This window comes from Hippopotamus amphibius, chromosome 4 (assembly GCF_030028045.1).
Source record: "Hippopotamus amphibius kiboko isolate mHipAmp2 chromosome 4, mHipAmp2.hap2, whole genome shotgun sequence".
Taxonomy (NCBI): domain Eukaryota; kingdom Metazoa; phylum Chordata; class Mammalia; order Artiodactyla; family Hippopotamidae; genus Hippopotamus; species Hippopotamus amphibius.
This window is the reverse complement of record NC_080189.1, coordinates 159,270,360-159,292,079: the sequence shown is the minus strand read 5'-3', so window position 1 is coordinate 159,292,079 and position 21,720 is coordinate 159,270,360. Positions and strand designations below refer to the sequence as shown.

General features: G+C 40.2%; 1 protein-coding gene and 1 long non-coding RNA gene across 3 annotated transcripts; one reads left to right on the top strand and one right to left on the bottom strand.

The window, feature by feature from the left end:
- The first annotated feature begins 868 nt into the window (after positions 1–868).
- Positions 869–9,071, top strand: LOC130850930 (uncharacterized). Of its 2 annotated transcripts, XR_009053061.1 has the most exons (4): positions 869–892; positions 5,065–5,112; positions 5,541–8,777; positions 8,893–9,071. It is a non-coding gene; the product is annotated as an uncharacterized LOC130850930 (long non-coding RNA). The 2 variants fall into 2 exon arrangements; XR_009053060.1 differs by lacking the exon at positions 869–892 and having other exon boundaries at positions 908–5,112.
- Positions 9,072–9,537: 466 nt separating this feature from the next.
- LOC130850923 (peroxisomal succinyl-coenzyme A thioesterase-like) lies at positions 9,538–14,771 on the bottom strand. Its single transcript, XM_057730425.1, has 3 exons — positions 13,997–14,771; positions 11,357–11,559; positions 9,538–10,541 (listed from the first exon to the last, which is right to left on the bottom strand). The coding sequence occupies exons 1-3, from the start codon at positions 14,451–14,453 to the stop codon at positions 9,951–9,953; spliced, it is 1,251 nt and encodes a 416-aa protein (XP_057586408.1). The 5' UTR covers positions 14,454–14,771; the 3' UTR covers positions 9,538–9,950.
- Positions 14,772–21,720: the final 6,949 nt, after the last annotated feature.

Sequence of the window (21,720 nt, the reverse complement as noted above, 5' to 3'; positions counted from 1 at the left end):
CTAATAATTTCTTGATGTATATAGGTTATATATATTACCTATATGTAGTATCATGTCATCTACAGTGAGTTTTATTTCTTCCTTTCCAGTTTGAATGCATTTATTTCTTTTTCTTGTCTGAAGGCTACTGCTAGGACTTTTAATGCACTGTTGAATAAAAGTGGAGAGAGTGGGCATCCTTGTCTTGTTCCTGATCTTAGAGGAAATACTCACAGCTTTTGACCATTGAGTATGATGTTAGCTATAGGCATGCCATAGACACTCTTTATTGTGTTAAGGTCTGTTTCCTCTGTACTCACTTTGTTCAGAGTTTTTATCATAAATGGATGTTGAATTTTGTTAAAAGCTTTTTCTGCATCTATTGAGATGACCATGTGATTTTTACTCTTCAGTTAATTAATGTGATGTATCACATTGATTTGTGAATGCTGAACGAGCCTTGCATCCTTGGGATAAATCCTCCTTGATCATGGTGTATGATCCTTTTAAATTATTATTAAATTGGGTTTGCTAATATTTTGTTGAAGATTTTTACATCTGTGTTCATCAATTATGTTGGTATAGACAGACAGAAAGATAGATAGAGTTGTTTTGTTTCCTTTTGTTTGCTCTTATTTCTTTTGCCTTATGGGATATATAAAAAAATTGCTATATTTATCTCAAAAGAGTGTTCTGCCTGTATTCTCCTCTACAAGTTTTATGATTTCAGGTCTTACATTGAGGTCTTTAATCTATTTTGAATTAATTTTTATATATACTTCTTTTAGGTACAGCTGTTCAATTTCCCCAGCAACACTTATTGAAGAGACTGTCTTTCTGCCATTGTATATTCTTGCCTACTTTGTCTTCAATTGATTGACCATAGGTGCCGAGACCAGCTCGGCGACTCTAGGTGAGTGACGGGTGCCGCAAGCTTGAAGACACAGACAGACTGAAGAGAAAAGTGGGACCGGGGGGCTCAAGACCTCTCGGATCAAGAGCCCTGCTGACTCATCCCAGGTTGCTTTTATTGAGTTCGTGGGCTAACATTCTCAGGTTACACTCATAAACAATCAAGGGCCTCACATGACTGAGGCAATTATCTTTGTTTACTTCCTGGGTCCTAGTTGAGCAGGTGTGGATTTGAGCTGGGGGTGGAGAGCAAAACAGCCCTGGGGGCAGGAGACCTCTCTCAGATATTGGGGGTCTGTGCCCCACCCGTGTTGGCCCCTCTGCGACTGTGCCTGTCTTAGGTTGTTCCTCCCTTGAGGAATCTTACCCGTCTCTGGCTAACCAGTCATCCTCCAGGGCCAAACACGGTGATATAAGGAAGGCTCTATGCACCACCCCTGTTGGCCCCTCTGCGGCTGTGCCTGTCTTAGGTTGTTCCTCCTCTGAGGAATCTTACCCATCTTTGGCTAACCAGCCATCCTTCAGGACCAAACAGGGTGATATTAGTCTCCACGCCCCGCACCCTCAGTTCCTCCACTGCTCAAGCAGGACATTCTGAATCCCATCGCTCGGCCCACATACTTCAACATTTTCAAGGTTTCAGAAAGGTTCCCGAATGTCTTCCCACACATAGGTATGTGGGTCTATTTCTGGGCTCTCCATTCTGTTCCATTGATCTACGTGTCTGTTTTTGTCCCATCACCATGCTGTTTTGATGAATGTAACTTCATAGTATATATAGTTTGAAGAGAAGGAGCATGATACCTCCAAATTTGTTCTTCTTTCTCAAGATTATTTTGGCAATTCTTTTGGGGTCTTTTTTGTTGCCATATAAATTTTAGGATTATTTTTCTAGTTCTGAAAAAAATGTCATGGATATTGTGATAGGGATTGCATTAAATCTGTAGATTACCTTGGTATGACCATTTTAACAAGATTAATTCTTCCAATCCAAGAACATGGGATATCTTTCCATTTCTTGGGGTCAGCTTGAATTTCTGTCATCAGTGTTCTATAGTTTTCAGAGCACAGGTCTTTCACCTACTTGGTTAAGTTTATTCCTAGGTGTTTTATTCTTTTATGGTGTGACTTTAAATGGGATTTTTTTTTTTTGGCTGTCTCTTTCTGATAGTTCATTATTAGTGTATAGTGTGGTGTTTTTTATGTTGTGAAATATTCTTTCTATACCAACATTGATGAGAGTTTTTTTTTTATCACTAATGGATGTTGGACTTTGAAAATACTTTTTCTGTATCTTTTGTGATGATCATTTGATTTTTATCCTTCCTTTCATTAATGTGGTGCATCACATTGTTTGATTTGTGAATACTGAACCATCCTTGCATCTCCGAAATGGATCCCACTTATCATGGTGTATAATCCTTTGTATATATTGTTGATTGCATTTGCTAATATTGTGTTGAGAATTTTTTAATCTATATTTATAGAAAATATTGTCCTGTAATTTTCTTTTTTGTACTGTCTTTGTCTGGTTTGGCATTAGGGTGATGGTGGCCATGTAGAATGAAATTGGGAGTGTTTTGTCCTCTTCAGTGTTTTGGAATAGTTTGAGGATAGGTATTAGTTGTTCTCTGTATGTTTGGTGGAATTCCCCTGCAAAGTCATCCAGTCCTGGACTTTTGTTTGCTGGGAGATTTTTTAAATTACACTATGTCAAGACTGAATCAGGAAGAAAAAGACAACTTAAGAAGACCAATCACTATTAGTGAAATTGAATTTGTATGTTTCTAAACATTTGTCTATTATTTCTAGGTTGTCCAATTTATTGGAATATAACTGTAGTAGTTCATTATTATTTTTTGTATCCTTGTGGTATTGGTTGTTATTTCTCCTCTTTCATTATTTATTTTGTTTATATGGGGCCTCTCTCTTTTCATCTTGATGAGCCTGGCTACAGGTTATTCAATTTTGTTATTCAATCTTTAAAAAAAAAAATCAGTTCTTGGTTTCATTGATCTTTTCAGTCATTTTTTGATCTCTTATTAATTTCCTCTCTGATCTTTATTATTTCCTTTCTTCTGCTGACATTGGGCTTTGTTTGTTATTCTTTTCTAATTCCTTTATGTTAGGTTGTTTGTATGAGATTTTACTCATTTCTTGAGGGAGGACTTCACCACTGTAAACTTCCCTCTTAGAATTGCTTTGTAAAGAGATCTTTGGGATTATGGCAGGTGTATCAACATTCACATTATGAGGGTTCCACAAGGAGATGAGCCAGAGAATTGATTCAAAAGGTATTTGATAAATCTGTAGGGACTTCCCTGGTGGTCCAGTGGCTAAGACTCTGTGCTCCCAAAGGAGGGGGCGTAGGTTCAGTCCCTGGTCAGGGAACTAGATCCCACATGCCGCAGCTAAGAGTTTGCATGCTGCAACTAAAGATCCTGCATTCAGCAACTAAGACCACGTGCAGCCAAATTAAAACAAAACAAAACAAAACAAAAAACTGTGGCTGAAAACTTCCAGAATGTGGAGAAGGAAACAGATATCCAGATATAGGAAGCACAGAGGGTCCTGAAGAGGATGAACCTAAACAGACTCAGAGCAAGACATTGTATAATTAAAATGGCAAAAGCTAAAGAGAAAGAATTCTCAAAGCTGCAAGAGAAAAACAAAGAGTCATATACAAGGGAATCCGCATAAAGATATCAGCTGATTTTTTCTGCAGAAACTTGCAGGGCAGAAAGGAGTGGCATACATACAGAGTGCTTAAAAAGGAAAAACCTGCCTCCTAGGATACTCTACAAGCATGATTACCATTCAGAATTGAAGGAGAGATAAAGGACTTCCCACACAAGCAAAAACTAAAAGAGTTCATCAATACTACACCTACACTAAAAGAAATGTTAAAGGGTATTTTCTAAGTGGAAAAGAAGTAAGAATCTATAGGAAAGGAAAAATCCCACTAACAAAGGAAAATGTGTGGTGAGGGCTGAAGTATAGCCAATTTAATAAGCTAGTACAGACATTAAAAGCCAAAAATTGTAAAAGCAACTAAACTACAATAAACAGTTAAGGCATAAACATGAAGGTGAAAATATGACATCAAAAACACAAAATGTCGGTGAGGGGCATAAAAAATGTAGATATTTTACAATGTGTTTTAACGTAAATGACTACCAGTTCAAAACAAGTAGATATAGTTATAAGTCAATATATATGACCCGCATGGACGCCACAAATCAAAAATCTACAACAGATACACAAAAGCTAAAGAGAAAGGTGCACAAGCATACTACTATAGAAAATCATCAAACCCACAAGGGAAAAAAACAAAAAGAAGAAATGAAGAGAGAAACTACAAAAACCACCATCAAGAAACAAGAAACAAGATGGCAATAAGTACATATTATCAGTAATTACTTTAAATGTCAATGGAATGTTCCTTTCAAAAGACAAGGGGTGGCTGACTGGATGAAAAAAACAAGACCTATATATGTGCTGTGTACAACAGATTAACTTCAGAGCTAAAGACACACAAAGACAAAAAATGAGGGGATGGAAAATGGTATTTTTTATAGAAACAGAAACAACCAGGAAAGTGGGGGTAGCAATAGTCATATAAGACATGATAGACTTTAAAAGAAACGCTATGACAAAAGACAAAAAGTACATTTTATAATGATAAAGGGTTCAATACAAGAAGAGGATATTATATTCATTAACATATATGCACCCAGGACAGGGAACCTAAATTTAAAATAAAAAATATTGACAGACATGAAGAGAAAAATTGACAATAATACAATAATAATAGGGGACTTTAACACCTCATCAATGGACAAATCAACCAAAAATAAAATCAATAAGGCAACAGTGGTCTCAAATGAGAAAATACACCAGTTGGACACAACAGATATCTACAGCACATTCCATTCCAAAACAGCAGAACATGTCCTTCTCAAGTACACATGGAATGTTTTATAGGATAAATCACATGCTAGGCCAGAAAACAAGTCTCAACAAATTTAAAAGGACAGAAATTATATTATTAATTTTTCTATGTGTATTTTAAACCCCACAATATGTTATTTGTAAATATTTATATTTATATACATACTTAACCTTTTTCATTATATTCCATTTCTTCCTTCCTTTCCATGTTTCCACCTTGAGCCATCATCATTCTGCGTGAAGAACACCCTAGTTTTTCTTTTATTGCAGGTATGCTATATAAATTCTCTCAATTTCTATTTTTCTGAAAATGACTACTTTGATTTTATTAATTTTTTTCAATCAATTTTATGAAGAATAGGACTTCCCTGGCAGTCCAGTGGTTAAGACACTGTGCTTCCACTGCAGGGGGCGCAGGTTTGATCCCTGGTCAGGAAATTAGATCCTGCATGCAGCAAGGCTTGGCCAAAACCAAAAAAATTATGGAGAATAAACACTTCCATATTTAAGGATCTATTTTGCTAGAATGGGTTTTGAGGGTGTCAGATGTTTTCTTTCAACACTTGAAAGGTTTTTAATGGTGTCTGCTTTCCATTATAGCTGTTGGGAAGTCACTTGTTAGACTTGCTCCTCCTTTGAAAGCTGACATTTTTCTGTGGCTGCTGGTAAGATTTTTAACCTTTGTCTTTCTTTTCCAGTGTTCCATTGCCTTTTGCTACATAACAAATAATTCTATGGACAGACTGCATTTTCCAAAGATGATTGCAACAAATAACTCCCATCTCACATGCCCTCCTAGAAACTTGCCACTCCTCTATCAGGTGATAATCTGTACCCAATTTCCTTGCACCTGAGGTCTTTGTGTCTGCTTCAACCAGTAGAGTACAGCTAAAGTGATGATATATGACTTCCAAAGCTAGGTCATAAAAAGGCCATGTATTTCTGCCTTCCTCTCTTGGACCATTCATTTTTGAAACACAGATATCATGTTGTGAGGAAGCTCAAGCAGCCTGTGGAGAAATCTATATGCATAGGAATCACTACTGGCTTTAGGACTAGGTCGCAGGTAAAGTTGGGGGGGCTCCAGGGAGACCACTAGTGAAAGCCTAAAGGGACTCTCAAAGGCCATTATTGATGGCCTAAAGGAAAGGAAAATAAATTTTTTGAAAGCTAGAGGCAATACTGACCCTTGCAGTAATGTGAAGAAGGGAAAATATACCTAACAAATTCAATGATCTAGCTAAAGTGATTTCCCAGCAGAGTACAGATGGTGTCACCTGGCTTCTTCTTGCTGCCTATGGCAAAATTTACAAGAGGAAGCAGTGAGCTGAAGAATGAACTGCTATCAACAAAGACCTACTGTATAGCACAGGGAACTCTACTCCATATTCATAATAACCTACATGGGGAAATAATCTGAAAAAATGTATATGCATACCTGAATCACTTTGCTGTACACCTGAAACTAACACAACAATGTAAATTAACTATACTCCAGTATAAAGTAAAAATTTAAAAAAAAGAATGAACTGCTAAATAGGAAGCAACCAGGACTTGCCAAGTTTGACAGTAATACTGTTTCTCCTTTCCAGCTTCTCCAGGTGGTAAATTATTCTGTAATTAAGACAGGACCTCACAGATCCTTTGTAAAAAAAATTTCAGAATTACCAAAGTCCCTCTAAACATTTTAAATTGTACCCAACAGATCCTGTCTGTTAAATAATAGAATTTACGGGAGTCTTACAGATGTTTTCCTGCAGCATCTGCTCAAGGAACTCCAGATAGAGACGTTCTTATCTCAGACAGATTGTAGTGGTATAGTGTCTGATGTAATGAACCCCACTAATATTTTTAGAAAACTCACATAGTTCTTAAGAGAATGGTTCTGGTGGAAGCACAATGACTTTGAAGAGAGAGAATGCAAAATAAAAACAACTTTTGGATGCCTCATCTTTTTCATCCAGGAAGCAGATCCAGGAGGCTTTTTTGCTAATTTAATCTTCTTATGTGAAATATAGGTTTCAGTTCAGAGGGTCGAACTCAGAGCAATAGAGAATAACTCACAGAGTAAACTGAGCACCAATGGAAGAAATTGGCAACATGTTTTCAGCTGGATTTCAGAATTGCTAGGGACCAGTGACGGTTGTGTGCCTCCTGTATTGCCCATTTTTGAACAGGAATGCCTAAGAATTACACTTATCCCACCATCGTATTCTGGATGTGTGTTTCTGTGTTTGTGGGGGGGTGGGGGGTGGGGGCAGTTGTTTCTTTAGTTCACAGATCTTCAGATTGAGAAGAAAAATACTCAAGGAGCTATACCCAAGGAACTATAGCTGAGGAGCTTCACCTGCACCTAGACCTGATATAAATGATACAACCTTAGACTTGGAGCCTGCACATGATGCTATAATGGAAGGAGACTTTGCAGGGTAGGGGTGCTTGAAGGAGGGATGACCATATTTTACATGTGGGAAGAATCAGAACCATTGTGACTAGAAGGCAGATTTTCCAAAGGTGGTTACAATATTTCTCATTCCACCTGCTCTTCTAGAATCTTTCCACTCTCCTTTGGAGAGGTGGACTCTATGTTGTCCTTGAACTTGGTAGGTCTTTGTGATTGCCTTGACCAGTAGTGTATGGCAAGAGTGATGCGATGTAGATTCCAAGACTAGGTAAAAAATATGCCATGCCATGCGGCCTTGCTACGTTGGGATGCTCACTCTTGAAACCCAGCCCAATTAGTCATTGTAAAGGCCCACATGGAGACAACTGAGACCCTGTGAACCCACAACCCTGCCTGAGATCTTAGCTGACAGCCAATACCAACTTGCCTGCCATGTGAGTGAGAAAAATGAATGGTTAACATTTTAAGCCACTATGTTTTGGGATGGTTCATTACATGGCAACAGATAACTGTCATGCTCCCCAAACGGACATAGTCACAGAAAACAGTATTTATTCACAGATCCACAATTTGGACAGTGCTTGACTGGGACAACTCTTTGCTGCTCCAGGGCGTCTGAAGCCTTCACTGGGAAGATTCAAATGTCTGGGGGCTGGAATCATCTGGAGGTGTTTCCAGCCACATACCTAGTACTCAGGCTGCGATGACTCAACGGTCAAGCTCATTTGGGACTATCACAGAAAGTGCTTACAGCTGGCCTCTCCATGTATTGGGGGCTTTCTCACAGCAGCACAGCCTCAACGTTGTCAAACTTCTTAGGGTGGCTCAGGGCTCCAAGAGCAGGTGTTTCCAGCAAACAAAGTGGAATCATCTTCATGGCCTTTATGACCTACCGTCTGAAGTCATAAAGTATCAATGCTACTGTACTCTACTAACTGAAGCGGTAAGAAACCCATCCAGATTTGAGGGGGGACATAGATCTCCCACCTCTTGGTGGCAGAAATGTCAAAGCATTTATGTTATAAATTCTGTGTTATAAAACTGCCACAATTTTTCTGTGATGTGTTAAATATGGTGTTCCTTGTATTTAACTTGCTTGAGGCTTATGGTTGTTATGAACTGAATGTGTCCCCTGAAAACTCATATGTTGAAATCCGAAACCCCAATGTCATGGTATTTGAAGGTAGAACTGGACTTCCCTGGTAGCCCACGTGGTAAAGAATCTGCCTTCCAATGCAGGGTACGTGGATTCAACCCCTGGTCCAGGAACTAACATCCCCCATGCTGCGGGGAAGTAAGCCCACGGGCCACAACTACAGAGCCCACTCACTCTGGAGCTGGTGGGCCACAACTACAGAGTCCACACGCTCTGGAGCCTGTGTGCCACAACTAGAGAGAAAACCCACAGGTCACAACTAGAGAGAAGCCCGCACAACATGACGAAGAGCCCATGCGGCAGCAAAAGATCCTGCATGCCGCAACAAAGATCCCACGTGCTGCAACTAAGACTCGACACAGACAAAAAACAAAGGTTAGAGGAAAAAAATAACATAAATGAGGTCATGGGGAGGTCCCCATGATGGCATTAGTGTCCTTATGAAAAGAGGAAGAGAATCCAGAGCTCCCTCTCTCTCTCTCCCCACCAGGTGAGGACACAGGTAGAAGGCAGCCATCTGTAAGCCAGAAGAGGCCCTCACCAGGAACTGAATCTGCCAGAACCCTGATCTTGGACTTCCCAGCCTCCAGAACTGTGACAAATAAATGTCTGTTGTTTAAGTCGCCCCGTCTATGGTGTTTTGTTATAGAAGCCTGAGCTAACACATAGTGCTTCTGGAATATGTGGCTGATGTCTTTGTCAGCTTTAGAAAATTCTCAGCCATTATGTCTTCAAATACAATGCTTTGTAGCCTTGATGTCAGGGAAAGTGATGATGATGCCTCTAAGAATATCCCAGTATGATTTTGCAAAGTCTGTTCTTACAGCCAGGAAGCAAGAAGGAAAATAGGTCACAGTCACTCACCTTTGGTACAGGGTTTTGACTTAACTATATAGAGCCAGATGCTCCCCTTCTTACTGTAACTTCTCCCAGAGGATTCTTCTCTAATCTCCATGAGAAAAAGGTCAGTTTGGCTTTCCTTCTATCAACACTTCTCTGTATATTTTAGCCAATGAAAATTCCACCCTGCTGCCAGTAGCTGAACCAGTAGCAAACACTGAATGGTCATTGTCTCCCAGTGATGGAAAAAGTAACCCCGTATTTATTCAGCTGTAAATTTCATCTGTGCCTAAAAGTGTTAAATAAAAAAATCTAGATGAAAACACAAATTTTAATAGTGGGGATACTTTTTACTATCTAGTATTGTATACCTCTAATTGAGTCTTCTACAATAGGCATGTTTGACATTAGAAAAATTAATGACAAAATAAAACTCAATAAAGTTACCTAAAATACATCATTAGGGCTTCCTAGGTGGCGCAGTGGTTAAGAATCTGCCTGCCCATGCAGGGGACATGGGTTCGATCCCTGCTCCAAGAAGATCCCACATGCCACGGAGCAACTAAGCCCGTGTGCCACACACACACAAAAAATCATTAATATCAATGACATGAATTTAATGTTATTCAGGGGACAACGGATTCACATAAGATTATTAAACACTAAAATCTGACCTTGAATCTCTCCTGTCAATAACAGACCAATGCATTACAGTTTGGGGGAAGCTCCAAGGTGTTTGGTGAAGAACATTAGAACTTGCTTCCAAGCATCGACCTGGGCCTTACAGTGAGCCCTGGGCTCCCCACCCCACATCACAGGTTTGTCCAATAATTTGTGCAGGGAAGCTGGGCACATGGGGAAGTAAGGAGGCTCAATGTAGTGCCCAGTCCCAGGGTAACAGATGATCTGCGGTTTTTCCTTTCCATAGGCCTGCAACCGTTCAGAGGCTGTCTGGGCATAGAACTCACTCCTCCAGTTATGGTCATCCTGACCAACAATGAAGAGGATGGGCCCCTGGGCCTTCTCTATTGGAATCATGCAGGGGTTCTCACGTCCCCCTACGATATCGTTCCTTATATCCACAATGTCCAGGAGGCCTGAAAAAGCTACCTTCGTTCTCCTCAGGTCATGGCCCAGTGGTGGAATGCTGTTCTCCTTGTAGCATATGGCTTTGTTTACACTGAAGCCAGATCCATTGATGGAAACTGTAGCTGAGATGTTCTTCAAAAATGAGGCCATGGAGAGACAAATATCAGCCCCTAAAGAAATCCCCAGAAGTCCAATGCCAGGGCCCTTTACCTGGAAGAAAAGGGACAGGTGTCAAGAGTCAAGAAACTATCCAACAGAAAAACGTTTTTCTAAATGCAACCAGAGATGCTGCTAGCTTTAATTTGTGAATTGGCCACAAGAGACTGAACCTCAGCTGACAGAGGAGTTTCTTCCCACGTAGAGACTATCCTGCTGGACACATGGCAAACAAATCTTAAACTCACTGGCAAATCTGGGAATTGGTTGCTAACTCTCTAGTGAGAGTCATCCACTAGAGAATGCTGAGTCATTGGAGAATGTCAAGTTCAGAGCTTCCTTCACGTGGAATTAAAGTGTCAGTGTTCCTGGGCATCTAACGGTGTGGAACCAAATTCTGTTCCAAGAAGTGAATCATTTATCAGACCACATCTAAATATATACTGACAAATGGTTAACTTTATAGGAACAAAGCAAGACTTCAGAGTCCAACTGAGTAGATCTTAGCTTCTGAAATGGGGAAACAAATTTTGATCAAAATCTGAGAACACACTCTCCTATCAGAAAAGTAAAGATTAAAAAGCATGCAAAGCTAAAAACTTAGAAACTCCCCTTGCTTGCAAAGGAAATTTAATATTACCAAATAATTCCCTGAAATAAAATCTCACATGAATTTTACAATGAATTCTGTATTATTAATCCATCTGACAGAGAAAGTGGAGTAGGTGTCTAAAGCCAATGAAGTCTCCAAAAGAAATCTCTGTGAAAGAAGAGTAGAGCAGCATCAATGCACCTGGCATAGGTGAGTGCAAAGTGACACCCTCTCTGCAGGTAGTTCTAGAGGGAATGAGAAAGGACATTAGGAGAACCTGGGTGTGTTGAAGCATGTAGCACAGGGCTTCTTCAAAGTAGTCCAGGTGTATGGTGTCGAATTTCTTGGGGAGATCTTCAAAGTCATAATAAGCTAGAGCCAATGTGGCAAAGCCATGGCCAGCCAGAAGGCTGGCCCGGTATTCCAACAGGCCTCCTCCAACACCGAAGATGTCAATGATCCCTGGGAAAGGTCCAGGTCCTAGAGATGGTAATATTATAAAGGGAAAATATTATATACTTTAAAGATTTGCTTTCTATGCTCAACATCTCTAATTATTAGAGAAAGGCAAATCAAAACTATAATAAGATACCACCTCACACCAGTCAGAATGGCCATCGTTAAAAAGTCTACAAATAACAAATGCCGGACATGGTGTGGAGGTTCCTCAAAAAACTAAAAGTATGGAATTCCCTGTCGGTCCAGCAGTTAGTCCTCTGGGCTTCCAAGGCAGGGGACATGGGTTTGATCCCTGCTCAGGGAACTAAGATCCTGCATGCCACTCAGTGCAGCAAAAAAAAAAACAAACAAAAAAACAGCACTACCATATGATCCAGCAATCCCATTCCTGGGCATATATCAGGACAAAATTTTAATTCAAAAAGATACATGCATCCCTATGTTCATAGCAGCACTATTCATAATAACCAAAACAAGGAAACAACCTAAATTCTCCATCAACAGATGAATGGATAAAGATGTGGTACATATATACAAAGGAATACTACTCAGCCATAAAAAAGAACGAAACATTTGCATCAACGTGGGTGGACCTAGAAATTTATCATACTGAGTGAACTAAGTCAGGAAGAGAAAGACAAATACCATATGAGGTCACTTACATGTGGAATCCAAAATACGACACAAACTTATCTACGAAACAGAAACAGACTCACAGACATAGAGAACAGAATTGTGGTTGCCACAAGGGAGGGGGTGTTGGGGAGGGATGGAGTAGAAGTTTGGGGTTAGCAGATGCAAACTAGTATATATAGAACAGATAAACAACAAGGTCCTACTGTATAGCACACGGGAACTATATTCAATATCCTGTGATAAACTATAATAACTGAATCACTTTACAGCAGAAATTAACACATTGTAAATCAACTACAATTTTTAAAAAACGATTTGCTTTCCTTTTAGAGATCTTTCTAAATTATTAGTCGGTTCCTGTGAATCAAAGGAAAGAAAATAGTTCCCTGAGTCATTATTGAAGTGAGATACAATTTCCCTTTAGGGAAGGCAGTTCAAGGAAAGTATACAAGGTACCTCCTCATCAATGAGTATACCCTCCATATGATTTTATGACAAATTATCTCCTAGTTTCTAAGAAGATTTAGTTGTAAGGCAGAGTAACAAATTAAGAATTTGGGGGACTTCCCTGGTGGTGCAGTGGTTAAGAATCCGCCTGCCAATGCAGGGGATACTGGGTTAGATACTGGGAAGATCCCACATGCCGCTGAGCAACTAAGCCAGTGCGCCGCAACTACTGAGCCTGAGCTCTAGAGCCCACGAGCCACAACTAGTGAGCCCACCCGCTGCAACTACTTAAGCCTGTGTGCCTAGAGTCCATGCTCCGCACCAAGAGAAGCCACCACACTGAGAAGCCCAAGAACTGCAAGGAAGTGTAGCCCCTGCTCGCCACAACTAGAGAAAGCCTATGTGCAGAAACAGAGACCCAACACAGTCATAAATAAATAAATAAACAAACAAATAAATAAAACAAATTAAGAATCTTGTAAGAAATGTTTCTTATTGTGTTGCATCAACCCTTGGCTACGTGTGTGTGCCCGCACGCACTGGTATTTCAGGTGTTACTTGACAAGAGAAAAGAAAGATACCCAGCAAGGCTTTATGTAAGGAAGTCAGTGAAGTCTGAAAAGTGATCTGTGATACAGTGAAACATGAAAAAGTGAGCCCAGTGTACCCAGGACACTATAGTAGGGTGACGTGGCAACAGCTTCCCTGTCATCATATTGTGTAAGATCTATCAGGGCTGAAGCCTGTAGAGATCCATATGGTAGCTGTCACTAGCAAAGTGACCTTACTGACCCATCCAGTCTTTTTTTTATCTCCATAATAACAGTATCCACCTCACTGGGATATTACAGAGATTAAATGAGATAATGCAAGCAAAACACATAGCACAGTGCAGAACATATCAAAAGCCTCCATTGTGGCTGCGCGATAACTAATTTAGTCAACATCCGCTTCACTGACTGCCCTCCCAAGTCAAATTCCCTGGGAAGCAGTATCAGAAGCCAAGGTGGAGACTTCCCTGGTGGCCCAGTGGTTAAGAATCAGCCTGCCAATGCAGCGGACACCAATTCGATCCCTGGTCCTGGGAGATCCCACGGTGCAACTGGGCCTGTGCTCTTCAGCCCGTGAACCACAACTACTGAGCCCTCATGCTGCAACTACTGAGCCCTCATGCTGCAACTAGTGAAGCCCTGGTATCTAGAGCCCGAGCTCCGCCACAAGAGGAGCCCCCACTCCCCCCAGCTAGACAAAGCCTGGGTACAGCAACGAAGACCCAACGCAGCCAATAAGTAAGTAAATAAATTTTTAAAAAAGAAGAAAGAAACCAAGGTGGCCCAGGGAACATGCTCTCGAAATCCCAGCACCCCAGGCTTACCTGGCGGCAGGAAGAGCGTGGCGCGCACCCGGCCCGCGCGCACCGGCTCGCGCCGCACCCCCGGCGGCAGGAAGTCGCGCTCGTGCACCGTCCGGCCCAGGAGTCGGCGGGCCTCAGGCTCGTGCCCTTCGAGCACCTCCAGCTCCACCGCGAAGGGCGTCTGCACGTCCCGCTTCAGAAATCGCCAAAAAGGCTTCTCGGGCTCCAGAGCCCAGATGAGCCCCATGGGCTCGAGCCCCGCGAAGCTGCCGCCCAGCGCGGGCGCGCGCTCCAGGTCCAGCTGGCCGTGGGCGTCGGCGCAGTAGCGCGCGTGGGCTCGGAAGCGCGCGCCCTTCTCGTCGCGCAGGGACGCGCGCAGCGTGACCGGCTGCCCGGGGGCCAGGCCGCGCACGACGATGCGCACCGGCTCGTCCCAGCGGCAGCGGCCCGCCGGCTCCAGCGTCACTGTCACCGCCATCCCGCGCGCAGAGCCGTGGTCCCGACCCTGAGCGTGAAAGCGCAGGCCGCTTCCGGTGTTCTGCCCCAGGCCGGGTGGAGCACGCCGGGAAGCCAGACCAGGTCGGGCGTCGCCTGGCGCTCAGAGAGGTCCGTGGCTGATCGGTCTTAGGAGGCGGCCTGGGGCTTGAGGTCCGTGGATACCGCGCCCCAGACTGGTCTGAGGTAGAAGCACCAGGTCGTTCTCTCGGCCCAGGGCGGGGCGCACCAGGATGTCCTGCACACATCTCTTCTCTGCCTCGGACCTCCCTCACTTGTTAGAGTGAAACTTGTTGGATATGGATTCGTGCTGGAAACAGAGCTGAGTGACTTTAGACAGAATTCCAAGAATTCTAGCCCCTTCATGGGAAAGGGCAACTTGAAAAAACAAAACTTTTAATGAATTATAACGTAGTTACCAAAAAAAGTGCCGTAAATCCTAAGTGTACAGTTCAACGCGTTTCAAAACCCGAACATACTTGGGTAACCAAGCACAGGGATCCAGAAACATCATTACCAGAACTCCAGAAGCCACCCTCCTTTCTGCTCCAGGCACTTTCCCCTTCCCCAAGGTACTCTATCTTGAGTCCAACGTAACAGGTTAGATTTTCCCGACTCTGCATTTTATGGTGATGAATCCTTCAATGGGCCTTTTATAGTGTCTGTCTGCTTTCGCTCAGCGTTCCGTTTTTGAGATTGATTGTTTTGTTGGGTGCAGTTGTAGATCGTTGATTATCGCTGCCAAATAGTGTTCCATTTTGTGATCATAAAAGTATTTGTTAAATTTTACTGACTGGGCATTTGGTAGTACTCAGTTTGGGACTCTTAGGTATAGTGCTCGGAACATTGAAAGAAAATATGTACATTTTGATGGACATATATGTACATTTCAGTAGAGTGAATACCTAGGAGTGGAATTGTTTTATTACAGGCAATGAGAATGTTCAGCCTTAGTAGATACTAAATGTCAACCTTTTGAATGTGACCCTAGAAGCAATATAGGTATAATGTTCAAGGATGCCCAGCATTTTCTCTGTAGTATAGTAATGGCTACACTATAGCAATGTTCCACCTGCTTCATATACAAAATTTAACAAGTTAATAAAGCACTGGGAGTATTCTTCAAACATTGGAAAGGAGGAACCTGAGGCTTGGTTAATGTTAAGCTGCTGAGGATTAGCCTCTAGTAACTGTCAGAGCCTTGACCAACTCCACATGTGGAGCTCAACAGTGAGCAGCAGCATTGCAGTGAAATATATTAGAATTCTACCACTGGCTTCAGCACTAACTAGTTCTGGAGTCTCAAGTAAGTTTATGTGTTTTGGGATTTAAGAGTTCTTGTGTGTAACATGACGAACATCTCCTATATGGGGATCAAAAGTGATGGTGTATGTGAAAGTCTTAGAAGAATACCGGGAAGCAAAATGTCACATTTGCTTTCATAGTAGCAAGAGATTGAGTCCATGTGGTGCTCTGTTTCTAATGGTCTCCAGATATTTCTCATAGGTTTGCATGTTGCTTCTCAGTTGCTCTGTAAGGAAACCTCATAGTTCTTTCTGAAGGAAAAAAATACTTAGTTTGCAAAACAGACGTAAGCAATGTTGAAAAGTATACAGTGTGCAATGATACTCTGTTCTCCCTCCAGCTGCCACTTACCCCAAAAGTTGAGTGCTTCCAACTAAATTTTGTTTCCAGGTATTTCAAATAGGTAAATATATGGGAGTGTGAACATAATACGGTACTGTTCTTTTTGTTGTTGTTTGCTTGATGCTTTTTTAATTTAAAAACACATTATGTATTTTTCTATTATTTTCCTCCTTCAACCACTTTAATTAAATTTTTAGAATTAAAAGGCTTTATGTTTGAAGCAGTTTTAACTTTACAGAAAAACTGAGCAGAAAGTGTAAAGAATTCACATATCCCCACTTTCCCTTCCCACACATTTTTTCTTATGATTTATATCTTGCATTAGTGTGGCATATTTCTTAACAATGGATGGAGCAATATTGATGCATCATTACTCTTATAAAGTCTAAGTTTAAACTGCGCTGTACGGGCATACCTTGTTTTACTGTGCTTCACAAAAAATCAAGCTTTTTACAGATTCAAGGTTTGTGGCATCCCTGCAACAAGCAAGTCTGTTGTGGCCATATTTTTCCAGCAGCACTATTTTTTAACCAAGGTGTGTACACTGTTTCTTCAGACATGCTATTGCACATTTAATACACTGTGGTATAGAATAAACATAACTTTTATGTGCACTGAGAAACCAAAACATTCACGTGACTCGCTTTATTGCGCTGTTCCCTTTCTTGGGGTAATCTGGAACCAAACCTGCAAAATCTCCAAGGTTTTCCTGTACTGGTCTATAGATATTGACAAAGGCATAGTATCATGTGTCCACCATGATGGTATCATACAGAATAGTTTCATTGACCTAAATAGCCTGTGTGTATCACATATTCGTCCCATCCGCCCACTCCTAGGCAACCACTGATCTTTATACTGCATAGTTTTCTCCTTTCCAGAATGTCAGATAGTTGGAGTCATACAGTATGGAGCTTTTTCCTATTGGCTTCTTTCACTCAGCAGTGTGCATTTAAGCTTCTTCCATGTTTTTCTAAAACCAGAGAGCTCATTTCTTTTTATTGCTGAATAATAATCTATTGTATGGGTGTCTCATAGTTTGTTTATACATTCACCTATCAAAGCACATCTTTGTGACTTCCAGGCTTTGGCAATTATGAGTAAAACTGCATAAACATCCGTCTGCAGTTTCTTATATAGACTTGAGTTTTCAATTCATTTGGATAAATACCTAGGAGGGTGATTGCTGGATCATATGCTAAGGCTATGTTTCGTTTTGTTAGAAATAGGTGACTGTCTTCCCAGTGGCTGTACCATTTTGCATTCCCACCAGGAATGAACGAGAGTTCCCGCTGTTCCTTATCATCTCCAGCATGTGGTTTTCTCAGTATTTTAGAATTTAGTCATTCTAATAGTTAGGCAGTGGTGTCTCATTGTTATTTTAATTTGCAATTTTCGAATGATGGATGACGTTGACTATCTTTTCATATGCTTATCACCTGTATATCTTCTTGGGCGAGGTATCCATATCTTTTGCCCATTTTTAAAAATTGAAGTGTAATTGACCTACAAACATATTAGCTCCAGGTGCACAGCCTAGTGCTTTGATGTTTCTGCGCGTTACAAAAGGAACACCTCCCTCGTCGAGTTACCATTGTCACCATGCAACGTTATTACGGTATTTTGACTGCACTCCCCCTGCTGTACGTTTTATCCCTGTGACCCAGGTATCTTGTAACTGGAAGTTTGTCCTCCTTAATCTCCCGCACCGATTTCACTCATTTCCCTACTCCTTCCCCTCTGACAAACATCCATTTGTTGTCTGTAAGTCAGATTCTGTCCTGTTTTGTTTGTGTCTTGTTGTTTAGATTCCATATCTAAGTGAAATGATATGGCATTTGCCTTTCACTGTCTGATTTATTTCACTTACCATGATACCCTCTAGGTCCATGCATGTTGCTTCAAGTGGCAAGAGTTCATTCATTTTTGTGGCTGAATAATATTCCACTATTAGAATACTATTGATGGACACAGGTTACTTCCATATGTTGGCTATTATAAATAATTAGCTCTTTCATATCCTTGGTTATATTTTTCCTATGTATTTTATTCTTTTTATGCAATTTTAATGAGCTTTTCTGATAGCTCATTTTAGAGTATAGAAATGCAAGAGGGTTCTATATATTAATTTTGTATCCTGCAACTTTACTGAATTCTTTTATTAATTTTAATAGTTTTTTGGTGGCATCTTCATGATTGTATATAGTATTATGTCATTTGCAAACAGTGAGTTTTACTTCTTTTTTTCTAGTTTGGATGCCTTTTCTTTCTTTTTTTGCCTGATTGCTGTGGCTGTGACTTCCAATGCTATGTTGAATAAAAGGAGACAGTAGGCATCTTTGTCCTGAACTTAGAGTCAATGCTTTCAGTTTTTGACTGTTGAGTATAATATTAGCTGCAGGCTTGTCATATATGGCCTTTATTATGTTGAAGGACATTTCCCTCTGTGTACAATTTGTTGAGAGTTTTTATTGTAAATGGATATTGAATTTTGTCAAAAGCTTTTTCAGCATCTATTGAGATGCTCCTGTGATTTTTATTCTTCAGTTTCTTAATGTGGTGTATCACATTGATTGATTTGAGGATGCTAGACCATTCTTGCATCCCTGGGATAAATTCCACTTGATCATGGTGTATAATCCTTTTAATGTTATTGAATTCAGTTTGCTAATATTTTGTTAAGGATTTTTGCATCTGTGTTCATCACTCATATTAGCTTGTGATTTTGTGTGTGTGTGTGTGTTTGTGGCATCTTTGCCTAGTTTTGGTATCAGGGTGATGCTGGCCTCATAGAATGAGTTCAGAAGTCTTAACTTTGGACTCTGATTTTTTGGAGTAGTTTGAGAAGTGTAGTTATTAACTCTTTTTTCAGTATTTCATAGAATTTTTGTTATTGATTCAACTGTACTACTGGGCATCTGTTCATATTTTCTATTTCTTCCTGATTCAGTCTTGGGAGATTGTACTTTTCTAGGAATTTATGCAATCTTTCTAGGTTGTCCAATTCATTGGTGCATAATTGTTTGTGATAATCGTGTATGTTAATTTGAATTTCCATGCATCAGTTCTAACTTTTTTTTTTTCATTTCTGATTTTATTTATTTGGGCCCTCTCCTTTTTCTTTTCTTGTTGTCTGGCTAAATGTTTCTCAATGTTGTTTATCTTTTCAAAGGACTAGCTTTTAGTTTCATTGATCTTTTCTATCTTTTTGCTCTATTTCATTTTGTTTCTTCTCTGATCTTTGTTATTTCTTTCCTTCTACTAAATTTGGGTTTTGTCTGTCCTTCTTTTACTAGTTGCTTTAGGTGTAAGGTTAGGTTGTTTATTTGAGATATGTCTTGTTTCCTGAAGTAGGTTTATCACCCTATGAACTTCCCTCTTAGAACTGATTTTGCTGCATCCTGCAGATTTTGGATCATTTTATTTCCAGTTTCATTTGTCTGCAGGTATTTTTAAAAATTTATTTATTTTATTTATTTATTGGCTGCATTGGGTCTTCATTGCTGGACACAGGCTTTCGCTAGTTGCTGCGAGCGGGGGCTACTCTTCATTGTGGTGCATGGGCTCCTCATTGCAGTGGCTTCTCTTGTTGTGGAATGTGGGTTCTAGGCATGTGGGCTTCAATAGTTGCGGCACATGGGCTCAATAGTTGTGGCTTATGGGCTCTAGAGCACAGGCTCAGTAGTTGTGGAGCATGGGCTTAGTTGCTCCGTGGCATGTGGAATCTTCCCAGAGCAGGGCTCGAACCTGTGTCTCCTGCATTGACAGGCAGATTCTTAACCACTGTGCCACCAGGGAAGTCCCTGTCTCCAGGTATATTTTTAATATCATCTTTTCTTCAATGATCCATTGGTTGCTTAGTAGCATATTGTTTAGACTCCATGTTTCTTACAATTGTTTCTTGTAGTTGATTTCTAGTCTCACACCATTGTGGCTGAAAAAGATGCTTGATATGATTTTAGTCTTCTTAAGTTTCCTGAGACTTGTTTTGTGGCCTAGCATATGATCTATCCTGCAGAATGTTCCATATGCACTTGAAAAGAATGTATATTCTGCTTCTTTGGGTTAGGATGTTCTATATATATATCCATTAAATATATCTGGTCTATGTGTTGTTTAAGGCCTGTATTCCTTTATTGATTTTCTGTCTGGATGAGCTGTTCATTGATGTAGGTTGGCTGGTAAATTAGTCTCCCACTATTATTGTGTTATTTTCAATTTCTCCCTTTGTGTTTGTCAGTATTTGCTTTTTTGTGTATTTAGGTGTTCCTGTGTCGGGTGCATTGTATTTACAATTGTTATATCTTGTTGGGTTCACTCCTTTATCATTATGTAATATCCTTATTTATGTCTTATTACAGTCTTTGTTTTAAAGTCTATTTTAACTGTTACAAGTATTGCTACTCCAGCTTTCTTTTAGCATTTCTAGTCCTGGCCTTTTCTTTTCTGCTTAGAGAAGTCCCTTAACATATCTTGTAATGCGGTTTAATGGTGCTGAACTCTTTAACTTTTGCTTGTGTGTAAAACTCTCTAACTCTCCTTCAAATCTAAATGATAGCCTTTCTGGGTGGAGTATTCTTTATTGTAGGTTTTTTCCCTCACCATTTTAAATGTATCATGCTGCTCCCTTCTGGCTGAAAAGTTTCTGCTGAAAAGTCAGCTGACAGTCTTAAGGTAGTTCCCTTGTATATAAGTAGTTGTTTTTTCCTTGCTATTTTTTATTATTGAAATGAAAATGTTCTTTATATATTCTAGACACAAGCCCCTTATCATATTGGGTTGGCCAAAAGTTTGTTTGGGATTTCCCATAACATCTTATGGTAAAACCTGAAGGAAAATTTTCACCAGCCCAATATATGTAATTTGGAAATATTTTCTAACATTCTGTGAGTTGTCTTTTAACTTTCTTAATGGTATCCTTTGATGCAAAAAAGTTTTCAGTTTTGAAGACCATTTCATCTATGTTTACACTTGCTGTTTGTACTTTGATAGCAAACCATGGTCTAATCCAAATGTTACAAAGATTTACTTCTATATTTTCTTCTAAGAGTTCTATACTGTTTGCTCTTAGATTTATGTCTTTGGTCCATTTTGAGTTATTTTCCATGTATCCTGTGAGGTAAGGATCCAAATTCATCCTTTTCACGTGGATATCCAGTTGTCTCAACACAATTTGTTGAAGATCATTCTTTCCCCCATCGAATTTTCTTGGCAACCATGTCAATAAGTAATCAACTGTAAATGTGAGGGTTTATTTCTGGAACATCAGTTCTATTCCATTGATCTTTATGTCTGTCCTCATGCATGTACCATGTTATCTTGATTACTGTTGCTTTATAGTAAGTTTTGAAATTGAGAATTGTGAGTCTTCCACCTTTCTTCTTTTTCAAGATTCTGGATTTCATGAATTTCCATAGAAATTTTAGGATCAATTTGTCAGTTTATGCAAAGCCAGCTTGGATTTTGATGGAGATTGCTTTAAATCTGTAGATCAGTTTGCAGAGTATATTAGTTTGCCAGGGCTGCCAGAACAAATACCACAGACAGGTGGCTGAAACAACAGAAAGTTATTTTCTCACAATTCTGGAGGCTAGAAATCAAGA